This window comes from Mya arenaria, chromosome 13, assembly GCF_026914265.1.
Source record: "Mya arenaria isolate MELC-2E11 chromosome 13, ASM2691426v1".
Lineage (NCBI taxonomy): Eukaryota > Metazoa > Mollusca > Bivalvia > Myida > Myidae > Mya > Mya arenaria.
In genome coordinates, this window is record NC_069134.1 from 37,947,128 (window position 1) to 37,972,661 (window position 25,534).

A 25,534-nucleotide genomic window follows, 5' to 3' on the forward strand; every position below is an offset into this window, starting at 1 on the left:
TACAATATCACTCCTATGAATCTTGTTAAAATAGCACCCAGTACCACTGTGTAATCCCTCCTAGGTACAATATCACTCCTATGAATCTTGTTAAAATAGCCCCCAGTACCACTGTGTAATCCCTCCTAGGTAAAATATCACTCCTATGAATCTTGTTAAAATAGCCCCCAGTACCACTGTGTAATCCCTCCTAGGTACAATATCACTCCTATGAATCTTGTTAAAATAGCACCCAGTACCACTGTGTAATCCCTCCTAGGTACAATATCACTCCTATGAATCTTGTTAAAATAGCCCCCAGTACCACTGTGTAATCCCTCCTAGGTACAATATCACTCCTATGAATCTTGTTAAAATAGCCCCCAGTACCACTGTGTAATCCCTCCTAGGTACAATATCACTCCTATGAATCTTGATGAAATAGCCTCCAGTACCACTGTGTCATCCCTCCTAGGTACAAAATCACTCCTTAAAGATTCTTGATGAAATAGCCACCAGTACCACTGTGTTATCCCTCCTAGGTACAAAATCACTCCTTAAAGATTCTTGATGAAATAGCCCCCAGTACCACTGTGTAATCCCTCCTAGGTACAATATCACTCCTATGAATCTTGATAGAATAGCCCCCATTACCACTGTGTAATCCCTCCTAGGTACAATATCACTCCTATGAATCTTGTTAAAATAGCCCCCAGTACCACTGTGTAATCCCTTCTAGGTACAATATCACTCCTATGAATCTTGTTAAAATAGCCCCCAGTACCACTGTGTAATCCCTCCTAGGTACAATATCACTCCTATGAATCTTGTTAAAATAGCCCCCAGTACCACTGTGTAATCCCTCCTAGGTACAATATCACTCCTATGAATCTTGTTAAAATAGCCCCCAGTACCACTGTGTAATCCCTCCTAGGTACAATATCACTCCTATGAATCTTGATAGAATAGCCCCCATTACCACTGTGTAATCCCTCCTAGGTACAATATCACTCCTATGAATCTTGTTAAAATAGCCCCCAGTACCACTGTGTAATCCCTCCTAGGTACAATATCACTCCTATGAATCTTGTTAAAATAGCCCCCAGTACCACTGTGTAATCCCTCCTAGGTACAATATCACTCCTATGAATCTTGTTAAAATAGCCCCCAGTACCACTGTGTAATCCCTCCTAGGTACAATATCACTCCTATGAATCTTGTTAAAATAGCCCCCAGTACCACTGTGTAATCCCTCCTAGGTACAATATCACTCCTATGAATCTTGTTAAAATAGCCCCCAGTACCACTGTGTAATCCCTCCTAGGTACAATATCACTCCTATGAATCTTGTTAAAATAGCCCCCAGTACCACTGTGTAATCCCTCCTAGGTACAATATCACTCCTATGAATCTTGTTAAAATAGCCCCCAGTACCACTGTGTAATCCCTCCTAGGTACAAAATCACTCCTTAAAGATTCTTGATGAAATAGCCCCTCATAACCAGGGGCGAATCCATGATATGACATTAGAGTTGGCGTTACTTAGGGGTGTAACCTTTTAACTTGCGCCCGTCCCTCAGAATTGAAATTTATTTGGTTTAAAATGGCCCTCAGTACCACAGTCCAAAATCCCTCCTAAGTACAATATCGTACCTTAAGGATTTTTTATTAAATGGTCCCCAGTGCCACTGTGGAAAATATCTCCTAAGTATGAAATTGCTCCCTTAGGTTCCTTGATGAAATAATCTCCCCCATCATTATGTAAGTATAGAAAACATATGTGCATAACGTAAATAACGTAAAATATGAACAAAATGGATTAGTTATCAATTTACCTTTTGTAATTGCAATTAATTTCCAGTAAATATGAATTCTGCTGACAATGCGGGTTGTGATTAAACTAAAATTATTATTTTCCAATGCACTTTTCAAATATAACATTTCTTTACTGGACTTAAACAAACCACAGGGGGGGTTGCCATATAACAAAGTCGGCAATAAAAAGCGGTCAAATGTGGCTGGTTTCAAATGACAAGAGTGAAGATATAATCATGTCGCAGAACAATACCTGACAATTATTACATTTTTCTCGGGTGACAAGGACCGCTAGTGGTTGTAATTGATCTCCTATCATTACTACGCTTTTATTATCAAGGTCATAATCTCGATTAGAACCCTAAAAGTTATCAGGAAGCCATCTTACTGAATAATTGATTTCTCCTTGTAAGAAGCATAATAAAAGTAATCAATTACAGTAAAACTAGCAAAGGTAATTGTAAACCCTTGTTTGCATCTTCAAATAGTTGTTAGACGGACAGCTCATAAAACAATAAATGGATTATTGCTTAAACGCATAAAACACCCACACTTTTCTCACAGGGGAAATAACTGTCACAACTAAGGGTAAATGAATTGAAGATCTAGATCTAATGCAGGGAGCGTGTATTGGATCAGTGCCAGTAGGTTGACGTTTAAACACCAGCGGAAGTTGAAATTCTTAAAGGGGCTGCACACCAGATGATACAGATGCAAGAAAAAGAAAAACTGTCAAAAACTTACATAAAATTGACATCGTTGTGTACAACACATTGAATCTTACTTACTGATGTATCACATTGCTTATGACACATGCATCTTTCACAGTTTATGCGCATTTTTCCAATTTGAAATTTACCACGTTAATCCCAGTAAGTTTAAAATAGCCTCGGTATATTCATCTGTACTCATAAACAGATGACTTATACTGGGAAACCATTGTGCTATTTTAAACACGAAAACACAGATGAGACAGCTACTAGCGCACATTGACAATTCTAAGTTTGTTTTCAGGAAATACTATATTTGCCTATCTTTGGATCATTTGGTGTCTAGCCCCTTTAATGATTAAGCATAGTACATAATGATTGCCTATCTGCAATTTTATTGGATGAAAATGTAGTTTGCATTTTAAGTTTTATTACATACGCTTATTGACAGCAAAGGAAAGAGCGCAACTGTCAACAGCTCTGGCATCAGCTTATTTATAAGCATAATAAAGACATTAACTTCAATATCTCACCTGTGTCACCTGGACGACGTTTAGCCTGGGCAAAGTGGAATCATCACCACTCCGTTTCCGTCTTCCTCTCAGTAGTAAGTCCCGCAGGGTGAAGTTCTCCTCCTCTATCGTTGCCCGTCTCCCTTGCCCTGTCCCTATCCCCGGCCCAGACCCCTCAGGCAGCTTCTCTTCCACCAACCTTGGTGGGGCGCTTACATGGAACCCACCCACTGCAAGATTTAGCCCTCCACCACTTTTGCGGCCTCTGCTGTATTTACCCATAGTGGAGAAGTCAATGGGGTAAATGGTTGTTGACTAAGATGTATCTATGTTGGCAATTTAGCAACAATCATCTCTGCAGAGTTTGATGACTCCCTAGTTCGCTCATTTTTCTTTAACTGCTTCAACAAGGATAGAGTAGTCAATGTTCTTCAAACTTTTGTGGAAGTCTCCTTTGGTAATGGCTGTCATAATCTGGTTTTTAAAAACTCAGCAAATTATTTTTCTACCTTTTTCAGATCAGTTTTTGGTTAGATCTTTTACTATAACATAGCCATAAGTCGAGGCAGGTTTTCAGGGTGATTTTAAGATCTGTTTTTGGTCGACTACCGAGTAAATACGGTAATCGTTAATCAGATTTTACACATTCTTTTCTAAACTACTCTTGCTTTAGGTCTCTGGCCACAAGTTGCACACTATTTCATCTAAACTACTCTTGATTTAGGTCTTTGGCCATAAGTTTCTCACTTTCTCATCTATGCAACTCCTCTTGATTTAGGTCTCTGATCACAAGTTTCACACTATTTCATCTAAACTACTCTTGAATTAGGTCTCTGGCTACAAGTTTCACACTATTTCATCTAAACTACTCTTGGTTTAGGTCTCTGGTAACAAGTTTCACACTTTCTCATCTATGCAACACCTCTTGATTTAGGTCTCTGACCACAAGTTGCACGGTATTTCATCTAAACTTCTCTTGAATTTGGTCTCAGGCCACAAGTTTCACACTATTTCATCTAATGAAACTACTCTTGATTTAGGTCTCTGGTTACATTAGTTTCACACTGTTTCATCTAAAATACTCTTGATTTAGGTCTCTGGCCACAAGTTCCACACTATTTCATCTAAACTTCTCTTGATTTACGTCTCTGGCCACAAGTTTCACCCTTTTTCATCTACTCTTGATTTAGGTCTCTGGTAACAAGTTTCACACTTTTTCATCTAAACTCCTCTTGAATTAGTCTCTGGTCAAAAGTTTCACACTTGTTCATCTAAACTACTCTTGATTTAGGTCGCCGGCCACAAGTTTCACACTTTCTCATCTAAACTACTCTTGCTTTAGGTCTCTGGCCACAAGTTGCACACTATTTCATCTAAACTACTCTTAATTTAGGTCTTTGGCCATAAGTTTCACACTTTCTCATCTATGCAACTCCTCTTGATTTAGGTCTCTGACCACAAGTTTCACACAATTTCATCTAAACTACTCTTGAATTAGGTCTCTGGCTACAAGTTTCACACTATTTCATCTAAACTACTCTTGGTTTAGGTCTCTGGTAACAAGTTCCACACTTTCTCATCTATGCAACACCTCTTGATTTAGGTCTCTGACCACAAGTTGCACAGTATTTCATCTAAACTTCTCTTGAATTTGGTCTCAGACCACAAGTTTCACACTATTTCATCTAATGAAACTACTCTTGATTTAGGTCTCTGGTAACATTAGTTTCACACTGTTTCATCTAAAATACTCTTGATTTAGGTCTCTGGCCACAAGTTCCACACTATTTCATCTAAACTTCTCTTGATTTACGCCTCTGGCCACAAGTTTCACACTTTTTCATCTACTCTTGATTTAGGTCTCTGGTAACAAGTTTCACACTTTTTCATCTAAACTCCTCTTGAATTAGTCTCTGGTCAAAAGTTTCACACTTGTTCATCTAAACTACTCTGGATTTAGGTCTCCGGCCGCAAGTTTCACACTTTCTCATCTAAACTACTCTTGATTTAGGTCTCCGGCCAAAAGTTTCACACTTTCTCAACTAAACTTGATTTAGGTGATGGGTTACAAGTTTCATAATATCATCAACCTGCATGCATTCTACCAGGTATACTGTTGACATTATAGTTGGACATTACTGCTGCAACTGATGATGTTTACACAGCAGCTCAGTGTATTTTGTTTCTTTCTTTTTATGCTCAATTCGAATATCATTGTTGTAAAGAAATCAAAACATAAAATTTATATAAAACAGTGAGTTCAGCTTAAACTCACAAATAAGGTATAACATAATCACCATTCACTTTATTTGTACATTTCCTTACTATATTTAACAATCTCCTAGATCCAAAGGTGCCACTTCAGCTTGTATGTATTCCTGTTTATTCCACTACCCTAAAATCTGATTTTTCAATACCAAGGACTTCAATATTTGTAAAACAGTCCACTTCTTAAAATCCTGAAATTTGACCACTACTTACGGTCATTGAAATATTTCTGCAAGCCAAACATACTCCATTTAGAAACCCAAATCTGGAAAACTTACAAGATAAATATTGTATTTTCTTCTTCACTGATTATCAACTTGAACCTCTTCTCCCAACAAGACATCTTAAATAATTTACAATGCTTGTTACAGCCAAATATCGTGTCCAAATATCCCCATTTGAATAGAAAGCCATGGTCATACTGTGTATGATTTTTTCATCAGAACGGATCCAATATCAGTTGTTAAATATTTATGATAATGTATGATAAACAAAAAAGGTTGGAAATCACATTTGCAAATATAATTTACATACATCAATACACCAATATATCATTAGCTAGGTAGAGTAATTCCTATGAACAATAATTGAAATGAAGTCGTAAAATAATCGCACATAATTCATAATTAACTTCTTAAATTTCAGAAAATGGACCAACTATAATTGAAATGACACAAAATAACGAAATTTAAAGTACAAAATCCGATAAATATGACATTGTCATCGTTGTAAAACATGAAGATTTGTCTGGGACTAATAAATAACAATAATTCATTGTGACAAGATTGAAATTCAAACTGCCAACAAAGAAGAACTTATCCGTGAAAATACATGTATTAATATCCAAAATATTTAATGAAAAACAAACAAATCCTGTTCTTATTTCTGTCAATTGAATGCAATCATGTATGGTTATGATTTTTTTAGTAATGGTTAAAGATTGTTAAATATGAAGGTACTTAACAAATTTTTTTTAAATGGTTTGACACCGTCGCATAAGCATTTATTTTGTCTTAGTACATACTAACAATCTTTAAGTTTTTAGTGGTCTACATTATATTGTTAAAATTACCCACTAACTGGACCAGCCATTTTTTCATCTACCTTTTCACCTGATTAAAATCAATTACAGCTACCTGCTAAAAAATGGTATATAATGATTATCAGAATCTATAGACATAAACAAGAGTGCCAACTGTCACAAAATATGCCCGTCCTAATTTCAGGACACCAAATTTGGTGAACATTACGCCAAATTTATAGAGCGGACACTGTAAACACAATTTTTGCCTGGTCTAGGGTCACAACTCTGGAGTGACTGAGGTAAGTGACAGGCCTGATTATGAAACCTGACAGATATTTTGCCCAAACACATTCTGACCAAATTTGGTTATGATTGGACGAAGGCTCCTTCTTGATTGGACAAGACCAATTTGAGGTCACTTCTATAATTAAAGGGCGATAACTCTCGAGTGACTTTCCAAATATGGCTGATTATCGAACTTGTCCAAGCAATTATGCCAGTTCACATTCTAACCAAATTTGATGATGATTGGACAAAGGCTTTTTAAGTTATTGAATTGACATTACCAATTTTAGGTAATTTCTTTTATTAAAGGGCGAGAACTCTTGATGGCCTACAGCCATAAGTCTAAGTTATAAGTTTTTGATCAAACAACATACTGGATGCCGCCAGCACGCCCACCTGCCTGTCCATCTGCCTGTCTGTATACCCCACAAGTGATCTTTAACTCAGTGGCCCAAAATCTGATTGCAACTTATGCCAAATATTTCCACCAAAATGCTACATATATTACTAGAATTTGGCAGATATCCATTTCCAACAAAAAAAGTTAACAATGGACTGTTTGTCCGGAAACTGCAAAAATGTTCAAGTAGTTTACTAACCAATGCAAAACCAAACAGTGTCACAAATAATGGAGCCATGCATAAGTAAAATCAACAAATATCAGTGTTTTGTTCCCTAGCTGGCTAATATTTACAAATCACTATAAGACAAACTGTTCAATAATACCTAGACTAGCTGCCTATAGTGATCTCTGTATTAGCATTTGAGGCAAAGGTCAAGCTGGAAAGAACAATCAATTTAAGTCAGTATATGACACCATGCTTACTGAGACTTAAAATGGGCATAAACAAGACAATGTCTCTAACTTTAATACTGTGATAAGACTTCTCCCCATCAAAAATAACAAGAGCTGCTTATTGAATGTTACATTTGCTTTATGTACCTATCCATTTAGACTGACAAATGCACCTGTTATATTTGCTTAATGTTATATCATTAAGTCTGAAAAAAATCCAGTTGTATTTGCATGGTCTGCCCAAATTACCAGTAATATTTGCTAAATGTAATATCATTTGGTCTGACAAAAGTACCAGTTATATGTGCTTAATCAAATATCATTTAGTTTGATAAAAGTACCAGTTATATTTGCTACCTGTAATATCATTTGCTCTGATGAAAGCACCAGTTATATTTGCTAAATGTAATTCCATTTGGTTCAACAAAAGTACCAGTAATATGCTTTTAATGTTACATATGATATCATTTGGTCTGACAAAAGCTCCAGTTGTATTTGCTTAATATGATATATCATTTGTTTTGACAAAAGTGCCAGTTATATGTGCTTAATGTAATACCATTTGGTCCGACAAAGGTACTAGTTCTATTTGTTTACAATATCAATGTGAAAGTGCACCAGATTGACCACTTACATTTGCCTTATGTTATACTATTTGCTGTGGTAAATGCAACTACCATTAAGTGTGAATTTGCTTAATGTAATACCATTTAAGCCTGACAAATGTACCATTATTTAGTATGACAGATGAATTTGCTTTTTGTAATACCAGTTGAACTGACAAATGCACCACCATTAATGTTGACAAATGAATTTGCTTTTTGTAATATCATTTGGCTGACAAATGCACCACCATTAATTCTGACAAATGAATTTGCTTTTTGTAATATCATTTGGCTGACAAATGCACCACCATTAATTAACTTAAACCAATCACAAGAAATATAGTTGATGTACCTTGGTTGTTTCTTCTGCTCTTTTCTCGGAGATAAACTTTGAGGGGTGAATGAGTTGATCTCTGGTTCCCAAATCTCGAATTTGACGGGTCGTTCAGATAGGCACCGCACTTGGTCTCTCTCTGCCGCGAGAATTTCGAGACTCTGTCCAGTCTCCGACATACTTCGATAACTGTCCGATATACATCGCATAGTGTCCATCTTCTTCATTTCTTTACGGAATGTGTTACCTGTCGATGTCATGTAACTATTTTTCGAAGCAGGCTTTTCAAGTTGTTTACCTTTGGCTTCAAGTTCTAACAAGTTATCATGTTTTTTAGACAGGTGATCAATTAGTTCCTTAACTGTAGGTATACGGTTTGGTCGACCTCTACGAATCATTCGTACACGTACACCATGATCATTGTAAAGTCGTTCAAGAATATGGCTGCCGCTAGGAATCCGGACGCTCGATTTCTTACGCACATCTGATTGGCGAATTTCAGGAATTTCCTGTGTCTCTTTTTCCATTTCGCGACAATGGTCACTCGGGTTGGCTGAAGCATCCATCTGTTCTATAGTCTGTATCCGAAACATGTTGATTTTTCCTCGTGCATTATTGGTGAGTAATCACAGTTTGAAGTAACAGTTGTAATCCGTTGATATTTTACAGGTTAATGCAATAATCTTGCAACGTTTGCATTTACTTCAGAGGTAAATTGTCTAAACATATGGAAATCCATTTATTTGACATCTAAATTATTGACAAGTTGGGCAAAACCTGTCAAAAATGTCTTAACTATCCGAATGAAGAATCTATTAAAATCCAAACAAATAATTAATATTTCAAATACGCAATTTTGAACACAGTAGAATTTTCTATACCTATAATGCACTTACAGTGACTTTCAATCGAAGGGCAACTGTTTCTTATCCATAATTAATGAATACCAGTCCTAGAAAATTAAATTACAAAAAAAAATCATATTCCATACAATTGAGATCAATATCTCAAGAGTTCAATAATAAATAAAGGAATGCATTCAGTATAATGGATCAATTCTCCAACCTCTTAAAATCATGAGTACAAGGGCGTTAAATAATGTCTTTGACGCTGAAAGTCAACACTTCAAATGAAAAATCAAAGATGCTCCAATATAAAAGATGATAAGGCCTGTTGTTTGACACAGTTCAGAATCATGATCTCATTATGCTGAGGTTAATACAGTTCATTTACCGACTATTTCACTGAATAAAATTTCCATCATGAATTTTCCAATCACAAATCACAAAATATAAACAAAAATTACTCGTCAGTTGGTATAAGAATATTGACTTTAACATGAAAACCTTCAATAACTTTATTCCCTAGACTGAACCATTAAAATCCATTTATTCGAGTTTCAAAACTGGAAAAGTGTCTCACACTTTTATTCTTGTATATCAGTTTAAAGTTTAAACAATTATCACCTTCATGAATTTATTGATTTCATTAAGCTAAATATTTATTTGTAATTTACCAAATCGTATATAATGAAACATTTAAGATCACTGTCAGTGAAAATTAAACAAATCTTCCTCAAATTTATTCTTCAACTGGCATATTAGATAAATGCTGTTCAAATAATTAAATACCCTCTTCGGACAAAACCTCACAATGTTATCAAATTATATCAAAGATATTAAATTCGATAGTCTATATCCAATGATTTCAAAGTAAAGACATCGATGTTAATCAGTGACAGCGATTTATATCACAGAATGCCAAGATAATCTGATTTTTCACGATACCAATATGATCAAACTTAACTCTTCAATGTCTAAAACAAATAAATCTCGTACCTTCGCAAATAAAAAAGTCAAAATCTTTACAAATGAACAAATCACTAACACACTTCATCCGCTCTTTCAATATTCTATTTCTGCTTGATTTCACTTAAATTTATATGTGAATCCATATAGCTACCATAATTCAAAAAGTTAATAATGGTTAGAACATCATGTTTTGAAAGTTAAATCAAGAATAACAAACGCTTTAGTGTATGGCCCAAGCATATATAATGCGAGGAAGTGAAAGTCTAAGACGTCTGAAAGACATCTTAAGTAGGTGCATTTCGTAAATCCAAGATCGTAATTATCCAGATGAATGTATCATTGTTGTAATACACTTAATCGGAATTAAAGCTTATTTGAGGAACCTTTAAGGCACTTTAAAGACACATTTCATTGCATTTTTATGGATTAATTAATGTACAAATGCGGCTGACCATTGTTGAAAATATACTAGGGCAAAGTTTCACTTTTGACGTTGCTTAATTTACCAGAAGTTCCAAATTTGATTATAAAATATGCTGGCATTTTCTTTTCAAATGGCACTTAATATTTTTCAATTTATTAAATGAAATAAAAATGCTGGTTGATTTGTAGCAATTAAAGAGTAAAAAAAAAATCAGCATGTATCATAAGGATTATTTCTTAAAGGGACTAGACACCAGATGATACAATTGGAAGAGGAAAAAAAAAAAAAAAAAATTGACATTGTGTAATACGCATTGAATCTTACATACTGATGTATCACATCGCTTACTACACATTCATCTATCGCAGTTTTTTCACATTTTTCCAAATCAAAATTTACTACGGTTGTCTACCAAGTAAATCTCAGTAAGTTTAAAAATAGCATTGGTATATTTATCTGTATCTCATTAACAGATATGTTTTAAACTGGAAACCATTAAGCACAATAATTATTTAAACGAGGAAACACTAAGATGAGACAGCAATATGGTTGTTGTGTTTATTATTTAATCATGTAAAGTGATGCAACAGCAGCCTCCTATTAGCTCACATTGACAGTTCTAGACTTATTTCGAGGAAATTTTGCATTTGCTGTTTTTTGGACCATCTGGTGTCTAGCCCCTTTAAACAAAACCTGAGTGCTGCTGAGCAAACCCTTATACTTGTCTGTTTGCTTTTTGGTGCAGTCGTAAAGGGGGTAATGTCTCAGGCAACATGTGTACCAAGGCCTAAAAAAAAAAATTGTTTGGTTAGGGTTACATCCTTTTCAAAAATAGGTAGGGTAGGTAGGCTTTTTATTTTTTTTTATTTTTTTTTTATTAGGCTTTATATAAGAATGTCATTTTCATCATTGGAGAATGGTGTTAAAGTTATCTTTTAAACTACATATTGAAAAGCCAAAAAAAAAAAAGAAAAAAAAAATTATTATTTTTTTTTTTTTTTTTTAGTTTTTCATTTTTTTTCAAACTGACTATAAAAACGTTAGGGTCGGCGCCTATTCCGTAGGTAGGGTCGGGTAACCCGAACCAAATGTATTTTTTTTTTAGGCCCAAGTTTCATATGAAAATCTTCAACGTTTTTTGAGAAATGGTATAGGTAAAAGTTTTTTTTGCACATGTCAACGCCGACACCAAGGCTTTGACAATACTGCAATGTTTTTCATCACAAAACTGACAACCTAAAGACAATGACAGCACTTTCTCCCTCGAAAAACAGATGAATTTGCTAAAAAATATATTATATTTTACAATTAAACAATAATGAACCAACAAGTCGGTGTCTTTCTCCATTTGGCAACTATATGTACATGTACATATATAATTTTATCCAAAAATCTCATTATGCACTAATTTATTTAAACCTGCTAAAAAAATCCCCTGAATACTACCAAAATCCCCTTGAATTTTCAGCCTTCTGAATAAATCCCCCTGAATGGTCTCCAGAAAATATGGCATTTAGTCTAAATGCCATTTAATTTAAAACGCCTCAAGTTATCTACCTAAGTGCCGATGATGGGCTGTTATGTAATCCATATTTCTATAATTATTATTTGCACAGACACTTGAAGAAAACGGTAATAAAGATCAAAATAAACAGTAAAACACTACCGCCTATTTTCACCAAACAACGGCGCCAATATGACAGTCATTATCAAAATAAACAATTCTCCTGAAAGTTTTGATAGAAAACCTTAATAAGAAAAAAACCCATAAAAAAAACATTGTGCTAAGATAAATCAAAATTAAAAATATGACAAAGATATAAGAAACAAGACAATTTGTTTCACTTCAGTAATAAAGACGAGAAATGTTATATAAATATGTAAACTATAATTTTACAATGATGATATCAATAATGTTTAGACAGTAATATTGAATGATATTGAACATGAACAATCAATGATAACCCTTTTGATCATTTATAACTGTTATCAAATACAACCGGAATGAATATTCATATCTCTCTCTCTCTCTCTCTCTCTCTATATATATATATATATATATATCTCTAGATATATACTCAAAAAAAAAACAAACTTGCAAGTCATTCATGAGAAGAACCTAATGATATGTACTAACTTAAAAGGAACAGCAGAAAACGAAATGTGACATTCAACATATCAACAATATGTGACAGCAGTAAAGGCAATTTGACATTCTGTAAGTCAGTAACATGCTATACCCAATGTGACATTAGCCTGGTAACAACATGCTATACCCAATGTGACATTAGCCTGGTAACAACATGCTATAGCCAATGTGACATTAGCCTGGTAACAACATGCTATACCCAATGTGACATTAGCCTGGTAACAACATGCTATACCCAATGTGACATTAGCCTGGTAACAACATGCTATAGCCAATGTGACATTCACCAAGTCAGCAACATGCTATACCCAATGTGAACATTCACCAAGTCAGCAACATGCTATATACCCAATGTGACATTCACCAAGTCAGCAACATGCTATACCCAATGTGACATTCCCCAAGTCAGCAACATGCTATACCCAATGTGACATTCCCCAAGTCAGCAACATGCTATACCCAATGTGACATTCCCCAAGTCAGCAACATGCTATACCCAATGTGACATTCCCCAAGTCAGCAACATGCTATAGCCAATGTGACATTCCCCAAGTCAGCAACATGCTATACCCAATGTGACATTCCCCAAGTCAGCAACATGCTATACCCAATGTGACATTCCCCAAGTCAGCAACATGCTATAGCCAATGTGAACATTCACCAAGTCAGCAACATGCTATACCCAATGTGACATTCCCCAAGTCAGCAACATGCTATATAGCCAATGTGACATTCACCAAGTCAGCAACATGCTATACCCAATGTGACATTCCCCAAGTCAGCAACATGCTATACCCAATGTGAACATTCACCAAGTCAGCAACATGCTATACCCAATGTGAACATTCACCAAGTCAGCAACATGCTATACCCAATGTGAACATTCACCAAGTCAGCAACATGCTATATAGCCAATGTGACATTCACCAAGTCAGCAACATGCTATACCCAATGTGACATTCCCCAAGTCAGCAACATGCTATACCCAATGTGACATTCCCCAGTCAGCAACATGCTATAGCCAATGTGAACATTCACCAAGTCAGCAACATGCTATACCCAATGTGACATTCCCCAAGTCAGCAACATGCTATATAGCCAATGTGACATTCACCAAGTCAGCAACATGCTATACCCAATGTGACATTCCCCAAGTCAGCAACATGCTATACCCAATGTGAACATTCACCAAGTCAGCAACATGCTATACCCAATGTGAACATTCACCAAGTCAGCAACATGCTATATAGCCAATGTGACATTCACCAAGTCAGCAACATGCTATACCCAATGTGAACATTCACCAAGTCAGCAACATGCTATATAGCCAATGTGACATTCACCAAGTCAGCAACATGCTATACCCAATGTGAACATTCACCAAGTCAGCAACATGCTATACCCAATGTGAACATTCACCAAGTCAGCAACATGCTATATAGCCAATGTGACATTCACCAAGTCAGCAACATGCTATACCCAATGTGACATTCCCCAAGTCAGCAACATGCTATACCCAATGTGAACATTCACCAAGTCAGCAACATGCTATACCCAATGTGAACATTCACCAAGTCAGCAACATGCTATACCCAATGTGAACATTCACCAAGTCAGCAACATGCTATAGCCAATGTGAACATTCACCAAGTCAGCAACATGCTATACCCAATGTGACATTCCCCAGTCAGCAACATGCTATAGCCAATGTGACATTCCCCAGTCAGCAACATGCTATATAGCCAATGTGAACATTCACCAAGTCAGCAACATGCTATACCCAATGTGACATTCCCCTAATCAGCAACATGCTATAGCCAATGTGACATTCCCCAGTCAGCAACATGCTATATAGCCAATGTGAACATTCACCAAGTCAGCAACATGCTATAGCCAATGTGACATTCCCCAGTCAGCAACAGTCTATATAGCTAATGTGAACATTCACCAAGTCAGCAACATGCTATAGCCAATGTGAACATTCACCAAGTCAGCAACATGCAATAGCCAATGTGAACATTCACCAAGTCAGCAACATGCTATAGCCAATGTGACATTCCCCAGTCAGCAACATGTTATAGCCAATGTGAGCATTCACCAAGTCAGCAACATGTGATAGCAGCTATAGCCAATGTAAACATTCACCAAGTCAGACACATGTGTCAGCAGCTATAGCCAATGTGAACATTCACCAAGTCAGCAACATGTGACATCAGCAATAGCCAATGTGAACATTAACCATGTCAGCAACACGTGAAAGTAGCTTTAGCCAATGTGAACATTCACCAAGTCAGCAACATGTTAAAGCAGCTTTAGCCAATATGAACATTCACCAAGTCAGCAACTTGCAAAAGCAGCTATAGCCAGTGTGAACCAAGAAAGACACATGTGACAGCAATAATAGCCAATGTGAACATTCACATAGTCAGACTCATGGGACAGCAGCTTAAGCCAATGTGAACATTCACCAAGTCAGCCACATGTGACAGCAGCTATAGCCAATGTGAACATTCACATAATCAGATGCATGTGACAGCAGACAGCAGCTATAGCCAATGTGAATATTCACATATTCTGATGCATGTGTCAGCAGCTATAGCCAATGTGAATATTCACATAGTCAGATGCATGTGACAGCAGCTATAGCCATTGTGAACAATCACATTGTCAGATGCATTGGACAGCAGCTATAGCCATTGTGAATATTCACATAGTCAGATGCATGGGACAGCGGCTATAGCCATTGTGAACAATCACATTGTCAGATGCGTGGGACAGCGGCTATAGCCATTGTGAATATTCACATAGTCAGATGCATGGGACAGCAACTATAGCCATTGTGAACAATCACATTGCCAGATGCGTGGGACAGCGGCTATAGCCATTGTGAACAATCACATTGTCAGATGCATGGGACAGCAGCTATAGCCATTGTGAACAATCACATAGTCAGATGCATGTGACAGCAGCTATAGCCATTGTGAACATTCACATAGTCAGATGCATGGGACAGCCGCTATAGCCAACATGAACATTCACGTTCCTAATAATATACTTTGTCACAAATGGAAATTGTCAGAAGTTGGATGTAATGTCATACTTTAATGTTTAAAAAATATCTGGATATGTTTGTAAAAATTTAGGATACATTTTTTGTGGGTTGTTGGGGTAAAAGAAGGTGGAGATCAAAACAATGCACCAGACACCTGTGGTGTAGGCATGAAATTATCACAAAGATTTGAAAGACATCAAATGGAGTAATTCCTTGATAATAAGGACTATTAAGCTCATTTTAATGCAGTTTTCAGATGTTACAAAAAAATTGTAATCAAAGATGCTTGAGCAAACTGGAAAAGTCATGTAAGCACAATATTGTTCATTATTGCTGATTGTCAGCTATCACCATAGTCAGTCACTTTGTTGATCATTCGGAACTCGTCTGCCATTTTTATTAAAAACAACCTTGGATGTATTTGGATGGTTTACATTCTCAAAAAGTAGTACGTTGAAGTCTGCTGTATGTAGATTGCGTAGTAATTTTATTTAACAGTTAACTTTATTAACTTTACTTAACTCTTGGGAATCTTAATTATATTTGCAATAATACTCTTCACTGGCAATTAATTGAAAACTTAGATAAATAAATACAACTCTAAAACACTACATTTAATTAATGATACAATTCAAAAAATTACAAACTACTTCAACTGATATACCGGCATACATCTGAGGTTGTTTTTCGATAAAAATGGCCGAGGAGCTCCGAATGATTGGTGATGCAACTTAAAACAATTATGTTCAAAGGGAGAGAATCATTGATTACTGAAAACAAACTTGTCTTCAATCATGGGAGAGTTATCTCATTTGACCAGTGAAATAGATGGAATCAAGCAATTCAAAATTGAAATGTATCACATGTTTGAAGTTTTATATCATTTTATATCATTTTGTGAAAAAATGCTTACATGTTTATGTTAAAAAAGAATTTAAATTATTTTTAAGCATAATTTATTTTTTTAATACAGACCTGGGAGGTTATTTAAGGTCAGCCAAAAAATCTCATACAATTTCAATGAGCATGTTTGCTATTAACTTGTTAATCCAATGAAAGTTTAAACTGGACGCAATTCATTTGCAACCTGGTGACCACTAATCCATTCAGTCTTATAAGGTCCCTGACTTATAATAACAATGATATAATAAATAATCAATCAAACTTGATCGACACCATGCCTTGCAGCGGCTACATGTACTTATAACATGCCATATTAAAGTTGAATGATTCAACTGGGAATGCAGTTACTGCAGTACTTTTTAGTTCGAGTAAAATATCATGCTCATTTCTAATCAATCAAATCAACGTTTTTTGTCAAAGGGTGTTATTCCCCCATTTTCTTCATAGTGTAGTGCTTAGGGCATCCGCTACAGAGTAGGTGGTTGAAGGTTCGAAGGCTATTGTTCTCGTATGGCCAGTTGCTGACCCAGCAGCTAGTTTAAGTTAAATAATTGATAATGATTTCCCTCCTCTCAAGCATATAGGCATCATTGGATACCCCGATACACACTATGCATTGCTTCGTTGTGTACTATGGCTAATTTGGGTAAGAAAATCTCATAATCATGAATAATTAATGAGGCAGTTTCATTGGTTCCGCAAAGTACCAGTTGCTTTACGGTTGAAAAATATTCTGGTGATTGCCTGAGTTGAACCAGGTCTGCCTTTTCAGTACAATAATATTAAGCAGTAGTCAAGACCACACGGCCACGGAGGCTCCTGACACTATAAAGTTATTGAACAATATTTGAGTGTAACATGCAAATTCATTGGAAAAAGAGTTGTCTCTCCTGACTCATGCATATTCATTAAAATGAGATTCTGTCAGTAAATTGTCCCACAGTATGTATGAAGTGTAATGGAAGAAAGTACCGTGGTTGCCGATGATGGCATATAGGATACTATTCCGAAGTAAAGATGTTTCAATCAAGGTGTCTCATAAGTCCAACAGACTTGCCCTTAACTGAAAAGGGGAGACACAATTATCAACGAACAATTGACTATTCAAAAAACTCATAATAACTATTGTAAGATAAATTATTTAAGAATGGCATTTGGTATAACAGTACTTTTTCTGTACAAACAGCTGATCATAAATTTATTGAGCATATTTTGTTTTGCCATTATATCTTTTGCAGATTTTTTTCATTTTCAAACTTGTTTGACCAAACAATTCAAAACATTTTTGGTTAAAAAAATATACTCTTAGATCGCTTGTGCTAAGATTTTTTCTTAAAGAACTTAAAACTATGCTGTAGATCCCTAGTTAAGCTTTCAATCAAACTAATATAAATTACTGTACATCAATTAAACAACAATAAATAAAAGCGGGTACCACTTCAACTTCATGTCAACTACCATTAGAGATTTGAGCTCCATAAAAATGACACATATTGTCGCCTTGCTCTGTGTTACAATTATTGAAAAAATCTGATAACGTCTGACAAACGCTTTGAAAAAGTTATAAATTGTTCTCTAAATTTGGCCAAAAATGTGAACAAAACGTTACAGCTTTCATTTTCAAGAGGTGAAATATTTCTGACACGAAATTCCATCCGTCGATAAGAGCAATTACGGTAATAATTACAAAGATTTATATGATTTTAACCACATTTATGACAGCTTGATATGAGTTATAAATTCTTTACTTTATTGCAATCAACTTCATCCGCCATTATGACAATTAGGCTCGTGTTGGTCAGCATTTTTAAATCGGCTACAATTTCTTCTGTGACTATTACGCGAAACATATATTTGGAAATGACTTGGCAGAAAACAGTTTTATCTTTAACCATTTCTGGTTATAGCAATTTTAATCTACTTATGCAAACTAATGAATGTCCTCACTACAACGCGTACGTATTCAAGAAAAGTTACCACTTTTTCGGTATCAAACTGTATCAAACATCAAATATAATTGAAAGATTCAGGTGTTGATAACATTTGAAATAATATTGACAAATCAAGTTTATGATGTGTTTTGTTTGACACTATCCAATATGTCTTGACACCAATTCAAAATTCAGATAGCTTATTCTATAAACAAGGCTTATCAGTAAAACACTTAGTTTACTTTGAGCAACCTCCAGAATGTTTGGCAAAAAATATTCACATTTTTGTTAATGATGTTTTTATTGATAGATTTCAGATACATAATAGGTATCTTATCTTAAAAGTCAGTGACAAAATTAGAAAAGTTAAAAACAGTTTCAAATATTTCATTTGTCCAAGGTTCAGTGGTCAAAATTAACACAAGCCTGCCAGCCCTGCACTGGTTAAATGTCTTCCGGGCTTGCTCAAATTCTGAATTTTATATTGAAGGGCTTGTTTAAAAATTTGCATCAAGCAATAGAAGAAAAATTCGGGCTTGTTCATCCAAAAGTCGAATTCAATGACTGAAGGTTGACTTTTACCGGTACTTCAAAATGTACAATCTTTATTTCACACAGTCATGTATAAAAAATAATCAAACTACAAAACCATTTAGTATTTTTTTGATAGTTTCTCACGAAATCAGAAAAAATCCAAATTATAATACATATTTAAATGCCAATCCTCTGTTCAAAAGACGTAACTACAACTCTACTTTCCTAAAAAAAAAAAAAAAAAAATCTGCTACAAGTAATGGGCCGACTACAAATTTTTGTATGTAAAAAATGTAATTCAAAACCCTTAAGTAAATCTTATGTGAGCTAAATGCATTCTTAATTGGGCAAAGTTCTTCGATCATTTTGAATGAAAATGTTTTCATTTTACAAATAATACATTTTGAGACTTTCCCTCCAAAAAATAATATTTGCATAATTTTGAATATCTTGTTAAACAACTCCAAAAAATAGATATCATTAATAAACGATTTAACAGAGAATACACAATACTTTAAGCACAAGGTTTGTATTTTTTAATAGGATAGCTATCAGATTTTAATTGACTCTTCTTTGTAAGAACATATACATAGCAATTAATATTTCTGCCACGTTATAAATGCTGTTATGATAATGACTTGATAAAATTTACAATAGGAGTTATCTAATGGAAGACTGGGCAAAAGCTTGAAGAACAAGTGGATTTGTTGTAGTTTTTTTACAAAAATATTTTTTATAGCTAAACTCCAGTTCAAACACAAGGTCTGTTTGAAGAGCTGAGTTAGAGACGTTTTTTATTAATCATGGTAAACAGAGAAATAAAGCAAGCCCATAGTTATGTTCTTTTTCAGCGTTTGAAGAATCAGCAATTGTTTAAACAAGGTAGCAGCTTTTTTCCACTTGTCATGTTATTTGTCACATATGTTGTGTTCTTTGGAAGCTATTGAGGAATCAGGAATTGTTTAAACAAGAGTGTATCTTTTTTCCACATGTCATGTTCTTTGTCACATATCGTATGTAATCTTTGTCAGCTATTGACGAATTGTTTAACCAAGAGTGCATGTTTTCCCCACATGTCATATTCTTTGTCACATTTGCTATGTTCTAAGTCAGCTATTGACGAATTGTTTAACCAAGAGTGCAGTATTTGCCCACATGTCATGTCCTTTGTCACATATGTTATGTTCTTTGTCAGCTATTGACAAATTGTTTAACCAAGAGTGCATGTTTTCTGCACATGTAATGTTCTTTGTCACATCTAGGCTATGTTCTTTGTCAGCTATTGACGAATTGTTGAACCAAATGTGCATTTCTTGCCCACGTGTCATGTTCTTTGTCACATATGTTATGTTCTTTGTCAGCTATTGAAGAAACAGGAATTGTTTATTAAACCAAGAGTACAGCTTTTCCCTACATGTCATGTTCTTTGTCACATATGCTATGTTCTTTGTCAGCTTTTGAAGAAACAGGAATTGTTTAACCAAACCATCTCAAATCCTAGCATACTGGGCTTGTTGGTCAAAAGTCACCCCCACTCCCATTTCCCAGCTCCCTCCCTGTCAACCCCCAAAACACAGCACTAAGTCAAATAACAACTACAGCCCAACATTCTTTGGACCAAGACAAGCTAAGCATTGGGGCTGGAATGACAGTACAGCCAACATTGTTTTAAACCCAAGGTAATTTTGAAAATTGAATTTTCTCCCAAACCCAAGACAAGTCCTTTAATTTTCTTTCATCTGATCCAAGCTCAATTCTAATAAAACTGATAGTCATTGTTCCATCAATAATGGCTGATAACTTATCTCTTCTTTTCTTCTAAAATTGCATTCAGAACTGATGTAAGACTGATCCATAGGTAAATAAATGTAATCATACTTTATCAAACATTGAATAAATTGTTTAACATCTAGCACAAGTAAGCTGATCCTAACTAAACAAAGGGAAATCTTCGCTAAGTCTTGCTAAAACAAGGACCGAGACTTACACGCAAGTAGCTCCAACTTTTTTATGCTCGATATTTGCTATTTTAATGTTTGCTATTTGATCAGTACACGGGTGATATGAAGACTAATTTATAACTCAATAATTTGCGATGGATGAATCCCAGACTGAAAGTCCCATCTAGAAACTGTTTTTCACGACCCGCCTATATTTTGAAATCATTGTCCAAACAAGGACAAGTTATCACTGTTCACAATGCTATTGACAAAGTAGTTAATACTTGACTTCAAATGATGGATGTTGTCAAAGATATGACGTGGACATAACATATCAAAATATCAATGAACCATTAGGAATGGAAAACAATAAAAAAAAAATCCAGCAAAAGCATTCAACATTTAACAATTAAACTTGAAAAAATGCTAGGAGTTTGCCAAATCATTCAACCCCTTAAAACTTCACTGAAATGCTAGAATCTTACCAAAGCATTCAACACCACGTCATTGCAATGCTAGCATCTTGCCAACACAGTCAACACCTTAAAACTTCAATGAAATGTTAGAAACTTGCCAAAGAATTCAACACCTTTAAACTTCAATGAAATGCTAGGATCTTGCCAAAGCATTCAACACAATAAAACATCATTGCAATGCAAGGATCTTGCCCAAGCATTCAACACCTTAAAACGTCATTGCAACGTTAGGTTCTTGCCAAAGCATTCAACACCTTGAAATGTCATTGCAATGCTACAATCTTGCCAAAGTATTGATCACCTTTTACCTTCACAGAAAAGATAGGATCTTGCCAAAGCATTCAACCTCAAGAATTCTTTAGTTTATTGTTTCTCACAAATTTAACAAAACTATAGGTGTTTTTAAATGGCCTACCATATTAATATAGTTTTAAAAGGAATTTTCATTCATTGAATTTTAAAACTGTAGACTTACACTACAGAATAAGTATACCTTCCCTGTACTAAATTTATAAATTTTCAATCAATAAATTTTCAAGCTGTAGTAAAAACTACTACGATAGAATAACTTACTTGTTACTCGAAGTTGAACATTACTGCTGCCGTGCATCCAACTCTCGAGTCCAACCCAAACTATATTCCAGTACTAGAACTACATGGGAAAAGAAAATCATTGCATTCAATTTTATATCAATTATTACACACATTTACACTGTACTTACTTCAAATTGGGCTCTTCCTGAACAGAGGGGTGGGTTCGTATATTCTGGTAAGCCGAGTAATCTTGTGTAGTATTCTCTGACCTTTGTAAGTACCCTTGACCTTTACTATAGAAATATTCCTGTCCGTCCCCAAATAAGATGGGATTTTGTGAGTAACTTGTCTCACTTATTTTACTTCTATGCTTTCTAAAATCAAATTTTACTTCAGTATTTTGCTTTTGGAGATATAAATTATTCATCTGATTATTCACACTAGTGTTTTGAGCAGATTTTAGAACAGCGCGCTCTGGCCGACTCGGCGAGGCAGTCTGATAATTGCTCAGCGGACTCGTCTGACTGATTGAATGAGCACTCGACCGACTAAATGTGGAGTTAGCAAGCATGGAGGAAGAGGGTGTGGCAATCGGTCGGACATGGTGGGGGTTCTGTTCAGGCGCAGTTGGAGGAGGATGGTAGGGGTAGTCTGAGTATATCTTTCCGACGCCCATTCCTTTTAACCGATGACTGTCCACGCTGACGGCAATTTGGTCTGGAAAAAAATAGGTAAAAATTACAGCTATTTTAACATCCATGTTTCAAGTATAAAATAGTTTTATAAAATAGCCTTGCCCTGAATATAGTATTGAGAGTCCATCTAGAAAAATCAGAGGACATTTATATGTGACCATGTTTTATTTGTAAAGTACTTGACTAAAAATGATTAATGCTGTTTCTTATTATTTTCTGGCAAAAGCATAACAAAAACCATGATTTATGTACTTTCATAGAAGGCAATAGAGTGAAAATGGAACTGAAAAACATTAAAGGGACTGGACACCAGATGATACCATTGCAAGAAAAAAAGAAAACGTTCATAAAATTGATAAATTATCCTTGTGTACAACGCATTAAATCTTACTGATGTATCGCATCGCTTCAGACACATGTTTTGCAGTTTTTGCATATTTTTCTAATTCGAAATTTACTAGCTTTATCTACAACGTAAATCCCAGTAAATTAACAATTACTTTCAGTATATGTATCTGTACTAATCACGTGACCTTTATGCTAAATGTAACCTCTATCAACTGGAAAACCAGTATGCGCTATTTTTTAAACGGACAAACTCAGCCGAGACAGCGATATTTAAAATATTGTTTTAATCATGTAAAATCATGTGTTATTGGGCTGGTATTTATAATTCTAACCTTGTTTAGAGTAAATACAGTATTGGCCGATTTTGGGACCATCTGGTGTCTATAGCCCCTTTAAGGGCCTTCCACAGAGCAAATGTCATTTCAAGGACCAAAGCCAAAAATATTTATGAATTTCATTTTTATTAAGCTTTGATGTTCAATATTTAGCAAGCATAATACATATATCTATTGCAAGTTGTAGTTAGGACATTGGGCAATTATTACGGAAGAAGATTTCATCCGAGTTCCAATCAAAAAGCATTTGCAATTTCCAGAAATGCCGTCATCAAAAATGATTATGTTTTTGTGTCAAAGTAGTTAGTACTTCCCAATCAACAAAGTCTTGAGGATTTTCAGTAATTGCAGCTGTTTTAAGCATTATATTCACATTTTTGTAACCAGGTTATGAATTTTATTCACTATTTTTCATTATTCTATTTGCATATCTTTCTTACTCGAAAAGATCATGATTCCACAAGACATTGTTGATTTAAGGTAGTCTGGGGCATTTTGACACAAAAACGTACTTCATATTGTCGACAGACTTTTACGGAAAAAATGCAAATGCTTTTTAATAAAAATCTTTTATTGTAAAATTTGGTAAACTCCTTATTACTCCAAAACATGTCGAAAAGGATGTATGTTTTAATCTCGAATAAGATTATTCTTCAAAACTAAATAAAACATTAACTTTTGAAAGGTTTAAAATGCTCTAGACTGAAAAACAAAAATGAGTCATCGTATATAATATATATCATTAATTTATTACTATCAAAGAAGTCAATTCTCAATACACATCAATCCCTACATTAGAGAAATACAATAATGAAGTCAATACTTATTTTAAAAGATTAATCTACAGAAAAGGAATACCGATTTTCATTAGTCGAACAACCCTGACAAACCACCGATATCAAAAAAGGCCACAGATTAAATGTACATTTGACACCTGTTATACAGTATCAATGTTAATTTTGTTAATGTTATAAGTAAGTTATTGACCGATAGTTAAAATGTTTGAAAATAGGGTCATTTTTTGTTGCAGTATGAATGTACCAGTATTGTTAAAACATGCCAGTGTTTTTTTCCAACCATATTGGGAAGTGGGACCGAAGCCTTTCTTATTGGGCAAAAATGGGAATTCCAATTTTGTCAAAAAAATGAACAAGAATGCTATAAAATAGACTGATAGATAATACAGTTGAAATCGTTGGCTTGATATCTCAGGGACCGGCCAAAATACTTCAAGTCTCGAGAATATCAAGCCAAGCGGGAATGCTTACATAAAGTAAAACGAATTGGTCCTATACATCACTTACAAGCACCAACGAGGGAATCAAGCCAAGCAATATCAAGCTCATGGGTTACCAATGTAAAATGATTTTGTTTCTTTAAAAATGGCTCAACTCTTCCATACAAGAACAGTTTTTATATGCTTTCCAGTAGTTTATAGAGATTTATCAGTGGAATAAAAATCATATTTTGATATTTTTCACTGTTTTTAAAAAATATCCCACCGATGGGATACAAATTCAACAATGTCATTCAACAACGTCATTTCTGAAATGACATTACATTCGCATACAATTTGGCATGCTTTTCTGAAAAACATCAACAAACTGTCCTTTAAAATCCTTTTTATAATAAAAGGAAAAATTGTTTGTTTCAGTGTAAGATTGCATTTTCTTGCATACTGGACATGTGTTTCCTGTCATGTGACCAGTGCTGGAAAAACCCATCTTACATACCCCATGTAAGATGAGTCACACGCAACAACGCACCACTTCTTATTTCATATTATTGTATGGTTTATGAAAAATATATTATGCCATTTCAATAAAGCGCAATAAAATATATTTGTTTGCAAGACTTTTAATCAAAATTGAAAATAAATAATCGTATAATATGCTATTTTTAGTTATTTAAAATTACTCTGCTCTATGACGTCAGTAAACAATGTCGCACACGCTTTTTGGTGTAATTGTACAAAAGTTTCGTTTTAAACGTCATGTTTTTCCACAAATTGATAAATTTAGATATGCAAGAAAAAATATGAATCATGTTTTTCTGGTCCGGATCGAAAAATCCG

General features: G+C 34.9%; 1 protein-coding gene across 3 annotated transcripts in view; it reads right to left on the reverse strand.

Moving 5' to 3' along the window:
* Positions 1-25,534, reverse strand: part of LOC128214315 (putative uncharacterized protein DDB_G0282133) — a 91,333-nt gene that overhangs the window by 60,148 nt on the left and 5,651 nt on the right. For 2 of the 3 annotated variants that reach the window (XM_052920715.1, XM_052920714.1), the window contains exon 2: positions 22,271-22,799. In XM_052920715.1, the coding sequence (XP_052776675.1) occupies positions 22,271-22,799 (529 nt within the window). Of the gene's footprint in view, positions 1-8,346; positions 8,895-22,270; positions 22,800-25,534 lie in introns of those variants that run through there. The other variant, XM_052920716.1, reaches the window with a different exon arrangement.